The sequence below is a fragment of the Zootoca vivipara genome, chromosome 6 (assembly GCF_963506605.1).
Source record: "Zootoca vivipara chromosome 6, rZooViv1.1, whole genome shotgun sequence".
NCBI lineage: Eukaryota > Metazoa > Chordata > Lepidosauria > Squamata > Lacertidae > Zootoca > Zootoca vivipara.
In genome coordinates, this window is record NC_083281.1 from 1,820,089 (window position 1) to 1,844,816 (window position 24,728).

Here is a 24,728-nt window from a genome sequence, read left to right on the forward strand (position 1 = left end):
GGTTTCTAGAGGTGATAAATACACATCTAAGCTTCCTTTTTTAAAAAGAAAGAAAAAAATACATATATATTTGTGTTGTGTGTGTTTATATTGAGTCATTTATTAGCATACCATTTGGGTGGGCCGGGGGGGGGGAAGAAAACTGCGTGTTTTGTTTGGTATTTCCCTTACCCCACCAGTCGAGCCCCCACTCTGTTTCAAGTCTATCCTCATGAGGACCAGAAGCTTATGTCGGTTTTGTTTCCCCAGACACGACCCTTATTGCTCAGAACGGGACTCTGGTTTGGGGATCTTGTGTGCTAAGAAGGGAACGTGAGGGAGAAAAGCTACCGGTCCCTTTATCGGGGGTCACCCCAACACAGCGACACCTCTCATTTGAACAACACAACAGGCCGATATACGAACCCTGTGTAGTCTTTTATTTATAACCTCCGGAGTTTTGAGCTCACGGGGAAAAGTGCATTTTTCAGGATGCAAGTATTAGCACTGCCCTTTCTGTATCGCCAGTCAACAGGAAAGAAAATCAGATTTATTATTATTTTTACATATTCTCTCTCTCTCTTTGGGGATTGTCAAACACAACTCGAGGGCGGCAGGGGCGGGGGGAGGTCTCCTTCTCCGATCCGACCCGCGATAGCGAGCGAGTAAAGTGCATTTTGCAAAAGCATTGGGGAAGAGTCGGGATCCATCGCCCCGGGTCGGTCTCTTCACACGACGTCTTTAAAGTGCTTCCCAAACTCATGGCGGATGAAATGAAGACACCCCCCCCTCCGGGGTCCTTCGCCACAACCCCATTCCAAAAACGGGTTCGCCGATTCCGTGGGGAAGGATAAACCGTTCCCCTTTCCCCTCGAACGCTGCTTCGGCCGACACATCTCTGCGGTGTTTGGGAACTACATCGCCCCGCAGCGGAAAAACCCCCAAACCCTTTTATATAAAAGCACCATGCTTTAACCTCCCAGGGCCTCTCCGACCCCGCACGAAAAATACATCTCTAGGGTTGCCGTAGCTCAAGAAAGCAAAAATAAAAAATAAAAATCCGGACATATCGAGTTTCCTTGGGGGAATTCACCCAAAACTTCCTGGTTCTAAACTAGGACGTTTCGCTGGGTTTTTCTGATGTTCCACCCAGGATGCTATTTCCGCAATTTAAAATCCCGGACATATCCGGGAAAATCTGCACCTATCGCAACCCAAGTCCCAGGGCGTGACTCCTGTTTCCTTTTAAAAGGCCCAGAAGTGGGGAAATGGCCATACAGTGCTCCCTTGGTTCTCAAACACCTTCGTCCTCAAACACTGCAAACCCAGAAGTAAGTGTTCCGGTTTGCGAACCTTTTTCGGAAGCCGCGCGTGCTCCGTTTTGAGTGCCACACTTCCATTTTGAGTGTTACACTGAGTTCTGCCGTGTTTTTGCTATTCATTTTGCGTTTTCCTTTTTGTGGCTTTTTTGTTTCGTTTTTGTGACTGTGTGGAACCCAGTTCAGCTACTGATTGATAGATTGATTGTGTGACTGCAGTATATTGTGTATCGCTTTCATTTTATGGATCAATGGCCTCGTTAGATAGTAAAATTCCTGTTCAATTGCTGCTTTAGGGGTTGTTTTTAAAAGCCTGGAACGGATTAATCCGTTTTGCATTCCTTTCTATGGGAAAGCGCTCCTTGGTGGCGGAACGCTTTGGTTTTGGAACGGGCTTCCGGAACGGATTCAGTTTGAGAACCAAGGGACCACTGTGCTGACTTTTCGAAACAATGACCAGCATGCTTAGCGAGAAGGCAGGGGCTAGATCTGGTCACTGCCCCACGGCTGTGTCCCACTACCTTCTACTCAAAAGCAGCACCGCGGTCCCAATTCTGCCCTGCGCTTTCAACGGGCAACGGGCCTATCAGGAGCAGCGAAAACACAGAACACAACCCGCTGGGTTCTCTATGGCTCGTTTTCCAGATTATCCCCCCGCACCCAAGAACAGAACCATGGGATTGCAGAGTTCAAAAAGGACCATGAGGGTCATCCAATCGAAAACCCCCACAAGGCGGGGATCTTGTGCCCAGGGTGGGACTTGAACCCGCGACCCCGAGATCAAGAGTCTCGTGCCCGACTGAGCCATCCTATCTTTGCATCTGGCAGTGGCAAGACCCTCCTGCCAATCGCCCCGTCCCTGAGAGGCCCTTTCCCCTATAATAATAATAATAATAATAATAATAATAATAATAATAATAATAATAATATTTATACCCCGCCCATCTGGCTGGGTTTCCCCAGCCGCTCTATCCTGCTAGCAGCACTAAGTCTCTGAAAGGGAAGCGTCGGAGATTCCTGTTCCGTATACTGGCCATCGACCAGAATAAGAGTGTGATCGACTGGTCCCTGTTTTACGCCCCTTCGTTTACGCAGGAGGGTCCAGCCCTCCTGGTTTGTGTTTTTAGCTGCCCCATGGCGCTCGGAGAGGGGGGGGGAACCCCAGAGCAAAACGAAAGGCTACCACAATACGCTGCGGTGTCACAGATTTCCCCATCGGCCCCCATTTCCATCCGTGCCGTGTCGTTGAAACGGGGGGGGGGGGGGAACGAGGGACCGCCTAATAATAATAATAATAATAATAATAATAATAATAATAATATCAGTACTATACAAACGGTTATGGAACCCGCAAGTTTCACGGCACATGCGAAGGCGTGCTTCCGTGTGGATGTTGGTGTGCGGCAAATAAAAACGGGAGAGGTTAACACACAGCGCAGCTTCTTGCTTCACATTCATTTCGCAAAAAACGAAAAAGGGCCGTTTCCTTTTCCGAGCATCCGTCGAAGGTGCTATTACATTCAAGAGCGACCGCGGGCGGAAGGGAATGCGGCCCCGGAAAGGTCTTGCGGCCGGCCGCTGGGTTTAAAAACAAACCTCCCAGGTGGCGGTGGGCAAGGGGGTGTGTGTCCTTTTTCAAAATTAAAAAAAGAGATATTGTTATCCGTAACGCCCCACCTCCCCGTCTCTCGGCTCCGCCGTCCTCCAAAGTTTTAAAAGTTTTCTCCCTCCGGATTTGGGCCGTCTTAGCTCTCCCGGCCGCCGCTGTAGTGGAGCTCGGAGTTGAAGACCTCTTTGTAGAGAGGCGGAAAGTTCGTGGCGATCTCTGGGTGGATGAGGCGGAAAAACTCCAGCTTGTCCAAGTGCAGGTTGCAGATGGTCTTCATCAATGGGAGTTTGGAGATAATCTGTGGTGGGGGGGGGGAGGAGGAAGGGATCATAGAATCAAAGCAGGACAAAGCCGGGAGGGAACCTAAAGGTCATCCAGCCCAACCCCCTGTAAAGTAGGAGTCCGGCCCCCAGCCCCTGAACGGACCCCCAACGTTTTGGTTCGCAGCCAGATGTGCTAACCCTCATTGTGCCTTTTAGTCCATTTTGGTTTTTCTCTGTTTTTTTTTAATTAAAAATACTTTTTTTAAATTAAGTTTTCACACTTTTACACATTTCATCTCTGACAAATTCAAACATTAAATTACAAGATTACTCTGAACCTTTGGACCTCCTTGCCTCCCTCCCTGTTTTCTGCATCTTTATGCAGGTGGCTTGCAAGATAAAGCCTTAATTGAGTGTTTCCCAACCTTGTGCCTCCAGATGTTTTGGGACTACAACTCCCATCATTCCTGACCACTGGTCTTGCTAGCTAGGGATGATGGGAGTTGTAGTCCCAAAACATCTGGAGGCACAAGGTTGGGAAACCCTTAAGTAATCTAGTTTGCCTTCTCTCTCCTGTAATATTGGGGCAGTTTTTTCTGTTTCTCCCCATAGAGGAACCTTGAAACTGCCCCCTTCTCTGCCCCATTTCAAACATGCCCCTCTCCCCTCCCCACATTTACCTTTGAGAGCCTGTCTTCGTTGCCGTTTTTCTTCTGGATCTCATGTTGCAGAGCCAAGTAGATTTTATCCTGGAGCTTCTGCACCTTCTTGGACTCGGAGAGCCAGGGACGGTCTGAGGAACAAAACATCAGATTACTTGGGTTGCAAAACTTGGCCTGGAAAACCACACATGAAAGGAAGAACTTTCAAGAGCCATTATCCCGTTGAAGGCAGGGCACTCTCCTTCCTTGGAGGTTTTTAAGCAGAGGTTGGATATGGGATGCTTTAGCTGAGATTCCTGCATTGTGGGGTTGGACTAGATGGCTCTAGGGGCCCCTCTCAACTCTACCATTCAAAAATAATAATAACAGTTTATTTATACCCTGCCCATCTGGCTGGGTTTCCCCAGGCACTCTGGGCAGCTTCCAACAGAACATTAAAATGCAATAATCTATTAAACATTAAAAGCTTCCCTAAACAGGGCTGCCTTCAGATGTCTTCTAAAAGTCTGGTAGTTGTTTTTCTCTTTGACATCTGGTGAGAGGGCGTTCCACAGGGCGGGCACCACCACCGAGAAGGCCCTCTGCCTGCTTCCCTGTAACCTCGCTTCTTGCAGAGAGTGAACTGCCAGAAGGCCCTCGGAGCTGGACCTCAGTGTCTGGGCAGAAGGAGGGGGGTGGAGATGCTCCTTCAGGTATACTGGGTCTTTGAGGCCATTTAGGGCTTTCAAGGTCAGCACCAACACTTTGAATTGTGCTTGGAAACATCCTGGGAACCAATGTAAGTCTTTCAGGACCGGTGTTATATGGTCTCGGCGGCTGCTCCCAGTCCCCAGTCTAGCTGCCACATTCCGGATTAGTTGCAGTTTCCGGGTCACCTTCAAAGGCAGCCCCACTTAGAGCGCATGGCAGTAGTCCAAGCGAGAGATAACCAGAGCATGCACTTTGCAAGATCAGGCGAAAGGGCCGCATTCCACACTGAACCTTTAAAGTCCTTCTTTCCTTAAAAATATTTCCATCCCGCTAAATCCTAAAATTTGCAACGTTCAATAGAATCATAGAGATGGAAGAGACCACAAGGGCCATCCAGTCCAACCCCCTACCAAGCAGGAAACACCATCAAAGCATTCTTGACATATGCCTGTCAAGCCTCCGCTTAAAGACCTCCAAAGAAGGAGACTCCACCACACTCCTTGGCAGCAAATCCCACTGCCGAACAGCTCTTACTGTCAGGAAGTTCTTCCTAATGTTCAGGTGCAATCTTCTTTCTTGTAGTTTGAATCCATTGCTCCGTGTCCGCTTCTCCGGAGCAGCAGGAAACAACATTTCTCCCCCCTCTATATGACATCCTTTTATGTCATTTAGATAGAAACCGTGCAACGAAAGCGTTTCAAAAAGGTTAACCACAAACATCCATGAGCTTGCGATGAACTCTCAATAGACAAGTTTTCAGCAGCCTTGCGAGTCAAAACGTTTTGGCTCCCAAACGCCGCAAACCCAGAAGTGAGTGTTCCGGTTGGCGAACGTTCTTTGGAACCCGAACATCCGACGCAGCTTCCGATTGTGTGCAGGAAGCTCCTGCAGCCGACCGGAAGCCGCCTGTTGGTTTCCGAACGTTTTTGGAAGTCAAACGGACTTCCGGAACGGATTCCATTTGCCTTCCAGAGTACGACTGTCGTAATAAATGCTAGGTGGTCATCTGCCGGCCAACAGCCAAGGACTAACTCTGCTGGGTCAAACCAATCGGTCCAAATTGCTCAGCACTCCGACAAGCCCCCTTCTCGCCCTCTGTTCGCCGCGGGCGAGCTGCTCACCTGGAGAGAGCAGGACGGCGGCCGTGAAGAGCGCTACCTCCTCGTCGGAGAGCTGCAGCCGGCAGAGATTCCTCCCCAGCTCAAAGATGGCGTTGACGAGGTCGTCGCAGCCTGGGGCGAGAGGAAAAGCAGAAGGGTTGGGTCGCTGGGAAACGCAGTCTACATGTCTCGACGGGCTTTCCTAAACGGAGCCAGATTCCTTCTCCCACCCCTGATTCTTACCGAGAGACTTGAACATCTGCATCCCGGCGTATTTCCCCGCAAACAGCACCGTGTTGTTCAGCGGGTTGAAGGCCCGTATCATTCGGATGAGGAGGACCTCTAGGCAGCCTGACGCAGAGAGGAAACGGCAGCGGAGGAAGAGGCAAGGAGGAGGGAGGAGGAAAGGTTTGGTTGTCCCCCAGGTAGGGGCAGCATTGGGGGGGGCAGCAGGGGGGAGGTTGGCGGGCAGAAAGGAATGCAGACCACAAATCACAGGAATTGAACCCCCAGGGGAAGGAAGAGGCGGAAGAAATCAGAACGAGGCAGATTTTGTTTGGGAATAAAGGAATGGGAAAGAAGGAAGGAAGGCAATAAAAAGAAGTTTAGACTCTACGAATGTTTGTTTGTTTGTTTATCTAATTGATTTACAGGCTATAAAAAAGAACTCCCCAACTGGTCCACATTAAAACTCTAAAAAGTATATCATAAAAAACATTTATTCCCCACTCCCATTCATTTTATTTATGTTTATATCCAGCTATCCTCCCAGGAGCTCAAAGTGGCTCCTCAAGGTAAGTAGTTCTTTACCTGTATGTACACATCCCCTCCAACATTTCTCCCGTGAAAATAGGGATGTCCTATTCCATCCCCTCCAATGTTTCTCCCGTGAAAATAGGGATGTCCTATTCCATCCCCTCCAACATTTCTCCCGTGAAAATAGGGATGTCCTATTCCATCCCTTCCAACATTTCTCCCCTGAAAATAGGGGCGTCCTATTCCATCCCCTCCAACATTTCTCCCCTGAAAATAGGGGCGTCCTATTCCATCCCCTCCAACATTTCTCCCCTGAAAATAGGGGCGTCCTATTCCATCCCCTCCAACATTTCTCCCCTGAAAATAGGGACGTCCTATTCCATCCCCTCCAACGTTTCTTCCCTGAAAATAGGGACGTCCTATTCCATTCCCTCCAACATTTCTCCCGTGAAAATAGGAACGTCCTATTCCATCCCTTCCAACATTTCTCCCATGAAAATAGGGGCGTCCTATTCCATCCCCTCCAACGTTTCTTCCCTGAAAATAGGGATGACCTATTCCATTCCCTCCAACATTTCTCCCGTGAAAATAGGAACGTCCTATTCCATCACCTCCAACGTTTCTTCCCTGAAAATAGGGACGTCCTATTCCATCCCCTCCAACATTTCTCCCCTGAAAATAGGGACGTCCTATTCCATCCCCTCCAACATTTCTCCCATGGAAATAGGGATGTCCTATTCCATCCACTCCAACATTTCTGAAAGCTATCCATGGTTTGCAATAAGCGGGCGCCATTGTCGAGACTTGCCAGTCCATCCGCCAGCCCTCACCTGCTTTGAGAAGGATGATCTGGTCGTTTTGACAAAGATCCATGAAGCCATCAATGCGTTTGGCAAATTCCACGACATACTGGATGGCATTGGAGATCTGGACCGTGCACTCGTGCCACATGGCCTCACAGCTCTGCACGGGACATGGAAAGGAAGGTGTGTGGGGGGAGAGGGTCAAACTCTGAGGCCCCAACAAGTCTCTTCGGCACCTCCAGCGCGGGACAGTTACAATGGAACCTCCTTGTGCAAGAGCAGTCTACCTCTGCTGGGGACAAACGACGGAGAGGGCGGCTTTCTCCACCCCCCTCCCCTGCCCCCTGGGTGTATTGGTCATGCCAAATCGACACAAAAGCTACACTTTATTACACTAATTATTAATATTCAACTATCTGACGTTTAGAAGACATCTGAAGGCAGCCCTGTTTAGGGAAGTTTTTAATGACTGATGTTTTAATGTGTTTTTAATCTTTTCTTCAAAGCCGCCCAGAGTGGCAGAGGGAAACCCAGCCAGATGGGCAGGGTATAAATAAATTGTTGTTGTTGTTGTTGTTGTTGTCTTAGGGCATCAGAGGGTGAGGAGCCTCTAAACGTGGAAAGAGATTAATCTCTCCAAATGATTTCAGTTGGTTTTAGTACTTTAACTTTTGTCTTTTTCAAAGCGCGGCTGCATTTGTTTGTTTTTTAATTGATTTTACCGTTTTGTAAACCGCTTTGAAGGTTCTTCCTCTCTCTCTTTTTACAGTCGAGCAGTGTGTACATTTTATGAAATAATATAAAGTAGCCACCCCAGCAGGGTTTGGAAAAGGAAATGGGAATGGAAAAGAGGCATTGCCGCTCCAATTTGACAATAAATGATCCAAACGCACGGAAATCTCGAAGATCACGTTTTCTAATTTAATTACGCTTTCTCTTGGCTATCATTGGATGGCAACTGAAAGTTTAATTAAAATTGTTATCATAAAAATGCCACGGTTTGTGGTCCAATGATGAAAGGAACTTCTGGCGCCGGAGGGCGGGCATGGTTGCGGCGCTTAGTCGCCCCTGAGCACCCTCAGCTTCGCCAGAGGCGAGCGGCCGGCACGTACCTTGCTCTGCATGTTCCGGATGTCTTCCTGGGAGTGGAGCATCCAGGCCAATCTTTTCAGCTCCTCGCCGGTGTACTGAGACGTCTCCAGGTGGGATTTGACCACGTTCTGGGCCAGGCGTTCTGCGGAGGGAAGGCACACACAACATCCGTCAGGATTTCTCCCCCTACGACTCTGCCATACCGACCTCCCGAGCCACGTGCAAAAAATCATTTTATTTTATTTTATTTTTTGCAAAGAAATCGGACATTCCTAATGCTATTGCATGTCAAATTGGCAAAGCACAATACTGAAACCTAAAGATAGCCTGATGCCAAAGAAAGATCTCAAGACATCCTGGGAGAAGCTGTATTCAGAGTGTGTCTGGTGTAGACAAAATTCAGGGCAGTGGGTTAAGAGCCGATCTAACTGATCCGCATCATGGTCATGTCCGAGCCCAGAACCCGGAGCACAAAAACCGAAGGCAAGTTTTTTCCTTGCAAATCCAGATTTCAGCACAGTATCCCTTTGGATTCTGACCCAAGTCAGACGCGAAAACTTCTAACTGAAGGGCAGCTGCCCAGTATTATCTGCTATTGCATGTCAGAACACTTGGGGGGGCCCTAGTGCTATTGCATGTCACAACCTGGCGCACAAAACCTGACGGCAATTTTTCCCCCAAATCCAAATTTCAAATACCATTTACTATTGCATGTCAGAGCACTTTGGGAGCCCTGGCGCCGCTGCATGTCAGTTGGGTGAACTAATGCCAGTGTACTGGAAGAAGCAAAGATCTCCAGTGTCGAAGCGATGGTTCTTCAACATCAACTTTGTTGGACTGGTCATGTTGTTCGGATGCCTGATTATCGTCCTCCAAAGCTACTACTCTATTCCGAACTTAAAAATGGAAAGCGTAATTCTGGCGGTCAACAAAAGGAGTTCAAAGACTCTCTCAAGGTAAATCTTTAAAAATGTAGGATAAACACCGACAATTGGGAAACACTGGCCTGCGAGCGTTGCAATTGGAGAACAGCCTTGACCAAAGGTGTCGTGGGCTTTGAAGACACTCGAACTCAGGACGCAAGGGAGAAATGTGCTAAGAGGAAGGCATGCTTGGCAAACCCTCACTGGGATCAACTCCCGCCTGGAAACCTATGTCCTCACTGTGGAAGGACATGGGGATCCAGAATTGGCCTCCACAGTCACTTACGAACTCATTGTTAAAACCGTGTTTATCTTACTCTTACAATCTTATCTTATCTTACAATCTTACTCAGCTACGAGGGATCGTCAGAGAAGAAGAAGCATGTCAAACGGTCAAAGCGCAAATCTCGGAACGCAAAGGTAACCTGTGCATTGGGAACGGGGCGAATCTGCTTAAAACTCCATCCTTGGCGATCGGATGGCCCCGCGTACTCACCGATCTCTATCCTGGAGACGTCCGAGGCCAAGGGTCCGCCCTCGAGGGAGCTGTGGGGGAAGAGGCTGGGCTCCAGCATCAGCTCGTAGATGGACTCCTGCTTGATGAGCTTGGCGTCGCTGACGTCGATGCTGGACTGGTCCGGCGATGGCTGGGCGGACGTCAACAGGTCTAGGTTATAGTAGCCGCCGCTGCCCTCCGGGGTCAGCGGGAAGTCGAAGAGGAAGCCGTCTGACAGCATGGAGATGTCATCCAGTTCGGACACCCCGCTGCTGACGCTCGTGGTGTAGACCCTCGACAAGGTCTCTGCCTCGTCCTTGGACCCGCCGCCCTGCTCCTGGTTCTGCTGGTGCTTCTGGACCTCGGCGTAGAGGGAGTCCCTCTGCTTCTTGGACATGCGGCCAAACTTGACCGCTGCGAGACCACCGGGTGGGGGGAAGAAAGAGAGAAGGAGGAAGGAGGAGGAGGAGAGGTCAGCGTGGGGCTGAAAACCGGTCAAACCGTGTCTGAGCACAGCGGGCCTCCCGCAAGCGGGCTGCAGAGACCCCTTCCCTTCCCCAGGGGAAAAAAAATCAGGGTTCTCCTCTGGGCCAACAAGCTCTGAGTGGATGCCCCCTTCCCGTCTTCCAGCTTTCCGAGAGTTTCTGATTGGCGGCTGCAAGACGCAGGACTAAATGATCCTGCAATCATGCTTTTGTTTTTTGCAATATCGGGGTTTGAAGATGGAAATAATACTGGTTACTAATAATAATATTAATAATATTAGTTAATAATAATAATAATAATAAGATTATTATTATTAGTAGTAGTAGTTTTAGTAGTATTATCAGTGCTTTTTTCAGGGGGGGGGATGCAGGGGTACGCATACCCCTAAATATTTTGTGCATCAATCTGACTTGTAGAAGACATCTGAAGGCAGCCCCGTTTAGGGAAGCTTTGAATATTTGATGAATTATTGTATTCTAATATTTTGCTGGAAGCCTCCCAGCCAGATGGGCAGGGTATTTAATAATAATAATAATAATAATTACTACTACTACAACTATTATACTTTTGTCCATTTGCTGTACTTATTTCCCCCGATTTGAACTACAAAACGGTGGTTTTCTTGAGTCGAAACGCGAGTATCCCTAAACATTATTTTCTTTTAGGGAAAAAAAGGACTGACTGTTATTACAGTATTTATCTGACTGCATTGACCCAGCCACTCTGGGAGGCTTCCAGCATATATAAAAACATAATAAAACATTATAGGTGATAAAGCAGAATTTTAAAGGAATGAATATGACATTGCAGCTGCAGAAAACAGAGAGCTCTGTACACCCTTTGACACTTCTTTATTTTCTCCCCTTTCTTTCCCTCCCCCTCCCCCTGTTTCTTGGGTTGGCGACTCACCATCGCGAGACATGCCCAGCGCCAAACATTTCTGCAGCCGGCAATGCTGGCACCTGTTGCGGTTCGTCCGATCGATGAGGCAGTTCCTCTGCCGCGAGCAGGAATAAGTGGCGTTATTCTGTTGGCTTCTGCGGAAAAACCCCTTTGGGAGAGAAAATGAGGGTGGAATTGAGGCCGTCGGCCGACACAGAGGAAGCTGTAGGGATTGGGGGACGAGGGGGAAAGAAGATCCAATTCTCTTTGCATTTAGAGGAGGGCACCCACTGTTCAAAACTCCGAAAAACCACGCCCAACTAGCCTTTAAAATCTGCACCTCTCCGAATTTTCCCGGCGCAGGTTCTCCAACCCAAACAGGTATAAAAACCCCGAAAGATGTATTAGCAAAAAGCATACATAGATTGGAAATAACAGAATGCACAACATCTCAGGGGCAATAACTTGCATGTACATTGGCACCTTGGTTCTCAAACGCTTTGATTCTCAAACTCCGAAAACCCGGAAGTCAGTGTTCCGGTTTTCGAACGTTTTCCAGAAGCTGAATGTCCGAGGCGGCTGTCGGCTATTGTTTCCGGGGCGCCTGCCCCAATCAGAAGCCGCGCCTTGGTTTCCAAACATTTCGGAAGTCAAACAGACGTCCGGAACAGATTAAGTTTGGCACTTTTGTTTTGGCTCTTTAGTTTGCGTTTTTGTTTTTGAGGCTTTTTTGGTTCATTTGTTTTTGTGACTGTGTGGAACCCAGTTCAGCTACTGATTGATGGATTGCGTGACTGCAGAAATTGATAAAAGCCCCCCCCCCCATCTAAACAATGACTGTCAACAGTGCAGGTAAAGAAAAAAAATTATTTTAATTTTTATCATCTACAATACTGCCTTGTTTATTTTATAGTACAGTACAGTCGTACCTCGGGTTACAAACCGCTTGGGTTGCGAACACTTCGGGTTACGAACTCCGCAAACCCGGAAGTGTATTCGTCGCGCGCGCGTTCCGCGCATGCGCAGAAGCGGTGTGCGTGCTTTGCACATGCGCAAAAGCGAAAATTGCAAAAAAACACGCTTTGTGCATGCGCAAAAATGGTGCTCGGTTTGCGACCTTTTCGGGTTACGAACCGCGACCGGGAACGGATCGTGTTCATAACCCGAGGTACCACTGTACATTAATTCTTGCTTTCATTTTATGAATCAATGGTCTCGTTAGATAGCAAAAATTCACATTAAATGGCCGTTTTAGGGGTTGTTTTTAAAAGTCTGGAACGGATTAATCCTTTCTGCATGACTTTCTATGGGAAAGCGTGCCTTGCCTTTGGAACGCTTTGCTTTTGGAACGGATTAAGTTTGGGAACTAAGGTACCACTGTATTAGTAAAAAAGCATGCATAGACTGAAAATAAAAGAATGCACGACATCTCAAGGGAAACAACTTGCATGTACAGCTATGGTCGAAATTATTCGACGCCCCCCCCCCCTAAATTGCAAATCAGTTTGATTATCCAAATTTACAGGCTGCCCGCTGTTTGCAGGGAGCCAATCCAAGCTGCATTTTCAGCTGGATTTGGGGAAACTGCACAATGCCTCCATGGATTTCGTTTGATTTCCTCCTCGTAATCAGCTGAAAAGTCTGTACCTTTGGACCTGATTTGCAACGGGCGTTGGATAATTTCGGCGGCGACTGTATGTGTATGTCGGGAGCAGCATGCACTCAGGCGATGGCAAGCTTTTGCGAGGACTTTACAAAAAATATATTATTGTACGCTTCTTTTCCTCTTCCCCCCTCCTGGCTTTTTCCTTTTGTGCCGTGCCTTTTGCATCGCAAGGCTGCAAGCAGGCGTGGCCTTGTTTGTCATTTAAATATTGTACAAGCCTGCTCTGGGTTGTTGCTGGTTTTTTGTTGTTAAGAGCAGAGAGAAAAAATGTTGCTATAAATAAGCAAACACTTTGAGGGGTGCAAATTTTGTGTGGGGAACTGGCTTGGTTTGGCAGCTGCCATTTCGCCCCTCTAAATCCCTCTCTCTCTCTCTCTCTCTCTCTCTCTCTCTCTCTCTCTCTCTCTCTCTCTCACACACACACACACACACACACACACACACACACACAAAACTCACTTTGCACCCTTCGCAGGTGATCACGCCATAGTGGATTCCAGACGACTTGTCGCCGCATATTTTACAAGGAATGACCTCGATTTGCGCTGGGGGAAAGGAAAAAAGAAAAAAGAAACAGAGAAGAACCACGTTAATTTTCCACCTTGGGAATTATGACAACAACAAATGCATTTTTGAAAAGCTGCAGTGCAGGCGAGCATAAGTTTGGGGAGAGGGTCTCTTCCCCAACCTTCTTGCATTCGCATGTTTCGACAGGAATCAACAGGGAGCGGATTCGTATTTTGAGTTACGCCGTTTCATAGAACCATAAAATCGTCGAGTTGGAAAAGTGAAAATCCAGTCACAAAAGTTGTTGAGCATTTTTTAGTTTTGTTTTTGCAAAATTTCCCTCCGCCCCCCAAGTTTTTAAGCTATTTTGGGACATGGCAGCCCATGTCAGATTTTGGCGGCTTTCATTAAAAACAGCTCAAAAAACCATTTCCCCTTTGACAAGATTTCGCAAAAAAAGCCAAAACTTTGTGTTTCCGAATTTTCCTTTTTTGAAATATGACAACCCTTGGCTGCCCTCTTGCCTGGTCCATCAGGCCTCTCTTATGTCAAGTCCCGCCATCCCATAATGGCTGCTGGGAGTTGGAGTCTCCTGTTTCATGTTTCCAAGGAGCAGGATTTGCATCCAGAGCGACCGGTTAGGGTGTTGTAAATTACAGGCAGGGGGAAACAAGTAGAAGCGGGACGTCATCGCCCAAGGGTTTCTTATTATTATTATTTTAGGGTGGGGGGGAGTCCTGAGGTTTTGCTGTGGAGCCAGGCTCCGGCACACAGGCTCTTCTGAGCGCGTCCAGAGTGCCTTCCCCTCGCCACGAGAAACTGCACACCACGTGAAAGTCCTTCTGAAAACCGCAGAGAAGATTCCAGCCTCAATGCAGGGAGAAATACTTTCCACTCGGGCGTAGCTTGTTGTCGAGCGTGAGAGTGAATCATTCCGAGAAGGAAGTGTTGAGAGATATATATAAATATATTTAAAATCACTGTCTCTTCCTCCTCTGCAAAGAAAGCTTCCTATTATGAGATCCTTCCGAGCTGGCCCTGCCGTTGCCTCGGCGACATCATTCTGCGCAACGCCGCGCGCCCAGTTTGCAGGCGGCAAAACTGAGGCAGGAAAGGAAAGCCCGCTCTCTGGCCGCTTGAACTCTTTTTCCCAGCGGGGGGCAAACCTAAAATAATGCCGCAAAAGAATTTTTTTCACGGTGGAGAAGTCCGTGCATACCAAATGGAACTGGTCCTGAAGAAGGCCATCTTTCTCCTCTGTTTGAGTACCTTTGAAAGTCCCCCCCCAAGTGTTTTATGACTTCTCTGATTTTGTAGGCGAGGTGGAACTGGTCTGGGACCGAAATAATAAATTCATTCATTCAACGGCAAAGAGGAATTATTTGATTATATACAATCATAGAATCCTAGAGTTGGAAGAGACCACAAGGGCCATCCAGTCCAACCCCCTGCCAAGCAGGAAACACCATCAAAGCATTCTTGACATATGCCTTTCAAGCCTCTGCTTAAAGACCTCCAAAGAAGGAGACTCCACCACACTCCTTGGCAGCAAATTCCACTGCCGAACAGCTCTTACTGTCAGGAAGTTCTTCCTAATCATGTTAAGGTGGAATCTTCTTTCTTGTAGTTTGAATCCATTGCTCCGTGTCCGCTTCTCTGGAGCAGCAGAAAACAACCTTTCTCCCTCCTCTATATGACATCCTTTTATATATTTGAACATGGCTATCATTATATAGAATTAGCTAGAATGACAGATGCAATCCAAACAAAAATTTCAAAAGGAATGGCGAAAATATAGAGAACACTTTAAAAAGCCGTGCCCTCGAATTAATACTTGGACTTGTTTTGATTAACTTCTACAATAAAACTATGGTGCAGAAGCTGGAAATGGAAAGGAAAGGAAGTAAAAGTGAAATAAGATGGAAATGGTTTGCCAAAAAATGAAAATAGAACCGTGTTGAGCAGGCATCCCCAAACTTCGGCCCTCCAGATGTTTTGGACTACAATTCCCATCATCCCTGACCACTGGTCCTGTTAGCTAGGGATCATGGGAGTTGTAGGCCAAAACATTTGGAGGGCCGCAGTTTGGGGATGCCTGGTGTTGAGGATGGAGGAAGGAAAGAAGAACTGAAATCTTGTATGACAATGTGTTTTGCTGTTTTATTTTCATTTTATTTTTTTCTGTTCTTTACTATTTCTCTGTTCACTTGCACAAACGTGTAGGTTTGTGCTATAAACTACAATAAAAATGTAAGAAAACCAAAGGAACACAGACACCTGCTCGGCACCATCCGTTTCCCAACCTATCCCCCCAAGCCTCTGTTGTTTTTGTTGTTACCAGAGGCCTGAAACTTCCTCCGGGGTTATATAACCGCCATCTGCTAAACATATCACTGACATGTGGCCAGGATCCGGGGAGGGAGAGTGGGGCTGCCCAAACGAGGCTCAACCATTGGCTCCCGGCCCCCAGGATCGTTGACTCACGGCTCGGTGCCGTCGGCCCGTCCGCCAGGCTTGCGCCAAAGCACGCACCAAGTCACCCTGTCCTACTGACATACTTTCCTCTGCAAAATAAAATAAAATAAAGAAAGCAGTTGCGTAACAGGGATGCATCAATCAGCTCCCGAAACAGTGGGGAGAGGAGGGGCAGCTTGCAAATACTTGAACATTTCGGCGTGCGGAAAAGCACCCCAGGGGGTGGGAGAGGTCAAAATGCTGTTCCAAGCGCTGGAGAAATTAAGAATACTTTTTTTAAAAAAAAAGATGCACGGGAAACAAGGCGGGCTAAGGAAAGGTAAACGGAGCCTCCCTCTCAAGGCGCAGTCTACCTCGGGGAAGCAGGAAAAAAAGGGCAGCACTCGTGACAAGCCGGTGGGACTCTTGCCAAGACGCGGATTCCCGGACCGTCTGCAGGCTGGATTTAGAAGGGGATTGGGCCGGATCCGGGGGCCCCGGGCCTTAGTTTCCCTACCCATCACCTAATTCATAGGTATCTCAAGCCATTTGCACATAACAAAATGTGTATTTTATCAACGCAATTGTTGAACTGAAATACAATTAAAAAGAAGTATATTAATAGTATGGAAGTATGGAAGTGAGAGCTGGACCATAAAGAAGGCTGATCTCCGAAGAATGGATGCTTTTGAATTCTGGTGCTGGAGGAGACTCTTGAGTCCCATGGACTGCAAGAAGATCAAACCTCTCCATTCTGAAGGAAATCAGCCCTGAGTGCTCACTGGAAGGACAGATCCTGAAGCTGAGGCTCCAATACTTTGGCCACCTCATGAGAAGAGAAGAATCCTTGGAAAAGACCCTGATGTTGGGAAAGATTGAGGGCACTAGGAGAAGGGGACGACAGAGGACGAGATGGTTGGACAGTGTTCTCAAAGCTACGAACATGAGTTTGACCAAACTGCGGGAGGCAGTGGAAGACAGGAGTGCCTGGCGTGCTATGGTCCATGGGGTCACGAAGAGTCGGACACGACTAAACCACTAAACAACAAAACAACAATATTAATAGTGAGATTTGGGGGCGTGTGCAAGAGAGTGGGGAGCTAAACTATAGCTTGTTTAGCTTCTACGTAAATCCGGCACTGGGCACGCCCAAGAAGGTTCGTTGGCAGCAGGCAGTGCCCTCGGCCGGCTGCGGTGGATGAGCCGCATTCCTCCGGAGCTGGCACAAGCAGCCGAGGGCGTGCCCGGCAACTCACCTGCGACTCATCCTCCTAGCTCTCACTTTGCCTCATCCTTCTCTCTCCTCCCCACCCGCCAGCAGAAAAAAAAAAAATCTGCACCGATCCTTCGCCGCAGCTGTAAACAAAGGAGGGTGGAGATCTTATGAGATGCAAACCTCTTGATCATGGGTATGCAAACCTCTTGATCATGGGTATGCAAACTAAGGCCCGGGGGCCGGATCCGGCCCAATCGCCTTCTCAGTCTGGCCCGCGAATGGTCCGGGAATCAGCATGTTTTTACATGAGTCGAATGTGTGCTTTTATTTAAAATGCATCTCTGGGTTATTTGTGGGGCGTAGGAATTCGTTCATTTCTCCCCCAAAAAAATATAGTCCGGCCCCCCACAAGGTCTGAGGGACAGTGGACCGGCCCCCTGCTGAAAAGGCTTGCTGACCCTGCTCTCAACACCATCTGGGAGTGCCAGCTTGGCCCCACGAATGTGGGCGCCCGGGGTGCCACGCAGAGTGCATGGCCCTGGCACTGAAATTTGTGGGTGCCTGGCCCCTTCGTGGGAAATTTTGTGGGTGCTCGGGCACCCGGGGCCCCAGGGAGTTGGCAGCAGGGCAGGTAAAAATCAATCAGATTTTTGTAAAAAATTAAATCGGACTTTTTAAAATTTAAATTGGATTTTTAAAATAAAATGCTTTTGGAGGAAAAATGTTTTTAAATATTTTCTATTTAAGTTACGTTATAGTCTAAAGGGTATTCATGAGGAAATAAGGATTTGTATTTAAGTTTTTCATGTGTGCTAAAACTCAGTCTAAGTTGTTGTTGTTTAACCACATCAGTTAACAAACATGGGTATACATACTCTATAATGTTATTGTTTTAGTTAAATGAATTGTTTAAGTTGTTATCAAGGAAATGATGGTTTTTCTCCTTCCAATAAAGTCCAGTGGAAAAGCTGTCGCTGTCCGAATATAAACCGTTAACTTATTAAACCTCAGAATGATGTCATCATTATCTGTCTATGCCACGCTTCCTCAACCATGGCCCTCCAGATGTTTTGGGCCTACAACTCCCATGATCCCTAGCTAGCAGGAACAGTGGTCAGGGATGATGGGAATTGTAGTCCAAAACACCTGGAGGGCAGAGTTTGCCTATGCCTGGTTTGGGGATGCCTGATTTAAATCAAGTCTTACTGACTAGCGATTTAAATCGTGATTTAAATCGATTTGATTTAAATCAAATTCACCCTGGTTGGCATGTATTCCCAAAACCACCCATTTCCCAAACTTCTATTCCCAAAATACAAACACGTCAAACCCGGAAGCGCGTCAACCCCCCCCTTTTTTTTAGATTTTCGGAGGCCCTACTGGCAAAATATTTACTTTCTTGGGCTCCTTGATCACTGTAGATGGTGACAGCAGTCACGAAATTAAAAGACGCCTGCTTCTTGGGAGAAAAGCAATGACAAACCTAGACAGCATCTTAAAAAGCAGAGACATCACCTTGCCGACAAAGGTCCGTATAGTTAAAGCTATGGTTTTCCCAGTAGTGATGTATGGAAGTGAGAGCTGGACCATAAAGAAGGCTGATCGCCGAAGAATTGATGCTTTTGAATTATGGTGCTGGAGGAGACTCTTGAGAGTCCCATGGACTGCAAGAAGATCAAACCTATCCATTCTTAAGGAAATCAGCCCTGAGTGCTCCCTGGAAGGACAGATCGTGAAGCTGAGGCTCCAATACTTTGGCCACCTCATGAGAAGAGAAGACTCCCTGGAAAAGACCCTGATGTTGGGAAAGATGGAGGGCACAAGGAGAAGGGGACGACAGAGGATGAGATGGTTGGACAGTGTTCTTGAGTCTGACCAAACTGTGGGTGGCAGTGGAAGACAGGAGTGCCTGGCGTGCTCTGGTCCATGGGGTCACGAAGAGTCGGACACAACTAAATGACTAAACAACAACAACACTGGCAAAAGCGCAACCTTGGGTGACAACCTGTTTTGGTTTACGAATGGACCTCCGGAACGAATTTTGGTTGTAAACCAAGGTACCGCTGTACTAGGTTAAAGCAAAGCAACGTACAGACTTAGAGAAAAGCAAAGGGTTCTAATTGTGGGACTTTACTTTCGGAAAACGGGAATCTCACACCAAAATGCACGCACGGGGCAGAATTTGTGCCGGAACGCCGGTTAATTTCGTTGAACCTAAAAATGAAAGAAAAGGATTGCCAACTGATGTGGAAATCAGAAGAGGAAATAAGATTGGGGACTGGGGGAAGAAATTGAAATTTACGTTATGTCTTGGTCCCCTGGTGTATTTAATCGAAAATTGATATATTAGCTCAGAAGGATTTAAGATCTTGACACCTGTCAGTCAGTCTGAGCTGTATGGAAGGAGGTTTGGTTGGCACCCACATTGCTAAGTTTTCCGTTTCCGTTGAGAATGCAACCTCCTTTCCCCCCGAGACTCGGACACATAACATGCTGGAACCCCCAGAATGCAGTTTATTGTTTTTAAAACAGATTTTTAATGTCTGGCAGCTAGCATCACTACAACACCCCCTCCGATGTATGGGCACAGCGAGGTACCCATGCCTGGAAAAAAATAAAATAAAATGCAGGTGGTGTTCCGTAGGCAACACATTCAAAACTTAGGAAATTTATTTTAAAAACCGGTCATTATTCCTGTTTGCAGGGGTCCTTTCGCACTGCGTAAAGAGTGGAAGCACGCAACTGATTTTAACGCGCAATCGAAATAACGATACGAGTTTAAAAGGGGATAAAGGAACGCTGGGTTTCCCCCTCCCTTTTTTTGCATAAAATAAATGATATTTAGTGGAATACACAAGGAAGGTTTCAAAAGGGGAAAGTTATCTTACCTAAGTAAAAAAATGTTCCCAAACATTATCTGTATTTCAATTGTATAGATAACATGCAACATAATTTGTTGCTGCTGCCGCCGTTACTTTGTTTTTTTATTTTGACCAAGTAATAAAAATAAATAAAATAAAAATAAAGGTAACATTGGCTTTCGCCACACCGCCCAGGCACCCAAAAGAACAACCTGATGCTGACTGCAAGTGGAGGGGAGGGAGGGAGGGAGAGAGATGCCCAGAACAGCAACTCATGCAGAGACACAGCAGGAAAACTCCTCTGGAGGTTTTGGCACAGATCTTGGTGCTGGGCGCAACGGGATCCATTGATTGGTCCAGAGAGACACAGCAGAAGGGGCCTGCCCTCAGAGAATGAGGACAGGAAGCTGTCTCATACGACCAGCCCCCCAGGTGTTACCCCCTCTCGACTTCATTAAACAGGAAGCGACGGGAACCCAGGGGAGAGACACAACGTCCTTTCCGTTTCTGCGGTGGTGCCGTGGTTAATTAAGCAGCTGAAATCTTGGGGGCAAATGAGGTCCCCGGCCCACAATGCTTTGCAGAGGATGCGGTCGATGCCACGGAATGGGGGCAACCCCAGGGAGGAAGGAGGAAGCTCCAATTAGGATCTGGACCCCTGCTTACTCGCCGAAGGGGGAAACCGACGGGGATCCGGGAAGGCGAGAGCCAAGGGGGGGGGGAGAGAAGGAGCGGTGTCCCAGCCAGGGCGGAAGAATGACTTGGAGCCCTGTTGGTTCCTGAGGATGACAGCGCTTCTCTGTAGCCACACCCACACCACGCCCCAAACCCTGCCCACAAGGGGATACGCCCCCTTTTGACGGGTACCACCAAAGCAATGCTTGCATAATACACGGAAACTCCACTTATGGACCAAAGGCGTGCTGGATCAGGCCAGGCAGATTCCTCCAAATGAACTGCAGAATTGTAGAGTTGGAAGGAGTTGGGGCGGAGAAGCAAGACACACAGGCTGAGGTTTGAGACGAACCGGGGTTAGGAGAGAGACAAACCAGGGTTAGGGGAGAGGTGAACCAGGGTTAGGGAGAGATGAACTAGGGTTAGGGGAGAGACGAACCAGGGTTAGGAGAGACAAACCTGGGTTAGCGGAGACAAACCGGGGTTAGGGGGAAGATGAATTGGGGTTAGGAGAAATGAACCAGGGTTAGGAGTTTCAGCAGAAGGAGGATGGTGACAAGGAAATGGAACGGAGAAGACAGAACTCTCTGAACCTGGGCACAAAGGCATGGACTCAAGATTTGTTATATAAGGAGGAGGAAGCGGGGGAAAGGGGGTAGAGGCAGAGAAGAGTTGCTTTGAGAGATGGGTGGGGCATTGGAGGCCGTAATCCCATAGAATCACACCTGTGCCTTCTGCAGGAATAAACTGAATTTCTGCACCCAGGAAATCCCCCCCCCCGGCATACAGAAATCCTGAAAACCTCATTGCTTCTCTCGCCCCTTTTCCCTTCCTGAAAAGTGTGGCTTCGGCCAGACTGGGAATGACACGCTTTAACTTTCCTTTTGAATCATGTTTCTAGACCTCAAGTGTCGCAAATGTCTCGTTTCTGCCAAACGAGCAGTGTAAATGCAGCAAGGCTGCGAAGTCGAACTGCCTGAGAGCCTGCTTCTCTTCCCTACCTCCTCTTCTGGGGTTCGATGCGGCGCAACCCCATAGGGACTAGAAACTTGGTTTTGAAGACGAAAGTGGAGATTCCAAAAACCGCGACGTCCAAGTGTTGGGTGGCAAAGCATCGAGTGTCCCCAACATATTGACAACGTTTCATGGAATAACATAAGGCCAGAGGCTTTTGACAGTCTCCGCCTCCTCCTCCACAGACCTTGGAGATAGCTCAGAAAGTAGAAAAACGAGATTCTCCATCTCATTGCAGTGGGGTTGGACTAGATGACCCCGGGGTCCCTTCCCAACTCTACGATTCTATGGATTCACCCAATTCTCTGCAAAAGCCATCAAGCAGCAGGGAGTTCCACAGCTCGATGGACGAGTCCTTCCTTTTATCCGTCCCGAATTTTCCAGCACTGATGTCCAAGACATCTTGGGGTTAGGAGAGAAGGAGAACAGCTTTTCTCTCTCTCCATGGCAGGCCTCATTTAATAAGCTTCCTGAAATGTCAGATTATATATATATATATATATATATATATATATATATATATATATATAGGTAAAGGGGCCCGTGACCATCAGGTCCAGTCGTGTCCGACTCTGGGGTTGCGGCGCTCATCTCGCTCTATAGGCCAAGGGAGAGCCGGCGTTTGTCCGCAGACAACTTCCGGGTCATGTGGCCAGAATGACTAAGCTGCTTCTGGCGAACCAGAGCAGCAAACGGAAACACCGTTTACCTTCCCGCCGGAGCGGTCCCTATTTATCTACTTGCACTTTGATGTGCTTTCGAACTGCTAGGTTGGCAGGAGCTGGGACTGAACAACGGGAGCTCACCCCATCGCGGGGATTCGAACCGCTGACCTTCTGATCAGCAAGCCCTAGACTCTGTGGTTTAACCCACAGCGCCACCTGGGTCCCATATATCTATCTATCTATCTATCTATCTATCTATCTATCTATCTATCTATCTATCTATCTATCTATCTATCTATCTATACACACACACATACACATACACATACAGATACACACACACAAAATTAGTATATGCAGTTTACTGTTGCCTCTTTGTATGCATTTTAAATACTTTTGTATGTGACTCTTATTCTTGCGGTTCTATTTGTAAAACGCCTAATAAAGGTTTGATAGTCAAGGAAAAAATAAAAATAAATAAAAATATGAATACAGTAAATAATGAGCTTCCCAATGGCGCAACCTTCCCTCGTATCACAGTTGCCCCATCCCAGCGATTGTTTCGGCTGCCCTTGCATAAGAATTTGCATGCTTTGTGCAAGTTGCAGAATTCCCGGCTCCTTTGGCAGGATCTGCCGAAGCCTCGCCCGTTACGATTTCCTGGCAAATTGTTCCTCTCGCTCTCCTTCCTCCAAGGAACCCGGGGTGATGCGCACAGCACCCTCGCTGCTCTGTGTCGTTTTCGCAACAACCACCTTATCAGGTAGGCTGGGCCAAGAGATAAACATTGTCGGTGCGCTCTAGCTACTACGCCACGCTGCCTTGGAAAACCCCTCCCCAAACTCAAAACTCCACCAGCTATTGATCACCGTGAGCAACATATTACATTAAAGTGGTCCCTTGGTTCTCAAGCGCCTTGGTACTCAAACAGTAAGAGCTGTTTGACAGTGGAATTTGCTACCAAGGAGTGTGGTGGAGTCTCCTTCTTTGGAGGTCTTTAAGCAGAGGCTTGACAGGCATATGTCAGGAATGCTTTGATGGTGTTTCCTGCTTGGCAGGGGGTTGGACTGGATGGCCCTCGTGGTCTCTTCCAACTCTATGATTCTATGATTCTAAACAACTTGGAACCCAAACACTGCAAACCCGGAAGCAAGTGTTCCGATTTATGAATATTTTTCAGAAGCCGAACGTGCTCCGGTTTGAGGGTTACACTTCGGTCTGTCTGTTTTTGCTATTTGTTTTGCCTTTCTGTTTTTGCAGCTCTTTTTTTTGTTTCGTTTTCGGGCCTGTGTGGAAGAACCCCAGTTCAGCTACTGATGGATTGACTGTGTGACTGCAGTACATTGTTTATTGCTTTCGTTTTACGGATCAGTGGTCTCGTTAGATAGTAAAACTCATGTTCAACGGCTGTTTTCGGGGTTGTTTTTAAAAGTCTGGAACGGATTAATCTGTTCTGCATTGCTTTCCCTGGGAAAGCGTGCCTCGGTTTGGGAACGCTTTGGTTTGGGAACGGAATTTCTGGAACGGATTAAGTTTGAGAACCAAGTTACCACTGTATTCAATATGACCACTGTCCATCCAATTCAATATTCTCTCCCATTCATATATATATATATATCTCGTACCCTCTTATCTTATCTCCTTGGCTCAACTGAGCCTAATGACTTCCTTCCCTCCCTCCTGTCTGACGGTTTACAAAATGAAACTTTACATCTTTCCCAACTCTGACTGGCAGCTTCTCTCCAGGGTTGCGGGCACGAGATATCGCCAGCAAACGTTAAAATATTAAGGAATTGACAAGCGGGTAACTGGAAGAAGCCTTCCCCAGCTCTTCTTAGGAACACTAGAAAGCTCCCTTTTACTTAGTCAGACCACTGATTCGTCCAGCTCTGACTGGCAGCAGCCCTACCCGGAAATGCTGGGGTTGAACTCAGGATCTTCTGCCCGGTAGCTGCTCTGTCAATGAGCTAAGGTCCTTAGGCTCTCATTCGGCAACAACAAGAAACCAAAAGTCCGTTTTGGGGGCCTAATCTGCCCCGCCGGTTGATTTAATCCGGTTCCCATGGCAGTATATGTCCTAAAAAAGCTCGGCAACTTTGGGGTAAAGTCATAAGAAAAGCTCAACAACTTCAATCCTAAAAAAAAGCTCACCAACTTGGGTCGGCCCTCACATATGTTCACTTCATCAAATCTGGCCCTCTTTAGAAAAAGTTTGGGCACCCCTGCTATAGCGTCATAGCCTAGTCCTGCGGAACTCCCCGCCACTAGGGATTCACCAGCTGCCGTCCATTGCAACGTGCCCGTCTAAACTTTCCTATTCTCAAACAGGCAATAAATACATTTTCAACAACAGCTAGCCGGTTTCCGGTTTTGGCTTTTAAAAATACGGTTTCGCGTGCCGTCTTTGCAAACTGCCCTGATTTCTTTTCTTTCAAACGGATGAGTGGCATATAGAGATTTATACATTTCTTAATGAATGAATAAACGAAGGATAGGAGTTGGGAGTCCATCTGAACACCCACCCACCCAGCCCTTAAATGCTGGCACAGGTTTTATTGTGGCCAACTGATTTCTGGCCCTCCAACGCTGCAGTTTTATTTGTGTGCAATG

General features: G+C 47.6%; 1 protein-coding gene across 1 annotated transcript in view; it reads right to left on the reverse strand.

The window, feature by feature from the left end:
• Nucleotides 1-2,602: 2,602 nt before the first annotated feature.
• Nucleotides 2,603-24,728, reverse strand: part of LOC118087557 (nuclear receptor ROR-beta) — a 33,238-nt gene continuing 11,112 nt past the window's right edge. Inside the window, exons 2-10 of the mRNA XM_035120322.2 lie at nucleotides 13,186-13,271; nucleotides 11,088-11,229; nucleotides 9,693-10,106; nucleotides 8,294-8,415; nucleotides 7,209-7,341; nucleotides 5,866-5,973; nucleotides 5,644-5,754; nucleotides 3,851-3,963; nucleotides 2,603-3,205 (exon numbers count right to left, since the gene is read on the reverse strand). Coding sequence (XP_034976213.1) covers nucleotides 3,044-3,205; nucleotides 3,851-3,963; nucleotides 5,644-5,754; nucleotides 5,866-5,973; nucleotides 7,209-7,341; nucleotides 8,294-8,415; nucleotides 9,693-10,106; nucleotides 11,088-11,229; nucleotides 13,186-13,271 — 1,391 coding nt within the window. The 3' untranslated portion in view covers nucleotides 2,603-3,043. The remainder of the gene's footprint in view (nucleotides 3,206-3,850; nucleotides 3,964-5,643; nucleotides 5,755-5,865; nucleotides 5,974-7,208; nucleotides 7,342-8,293; nucleotides 8,416-9,692; nucleotides 10,107-11,087; nucleotides 11,230-13,185; nucleotides 13,272-24,728) is intronic.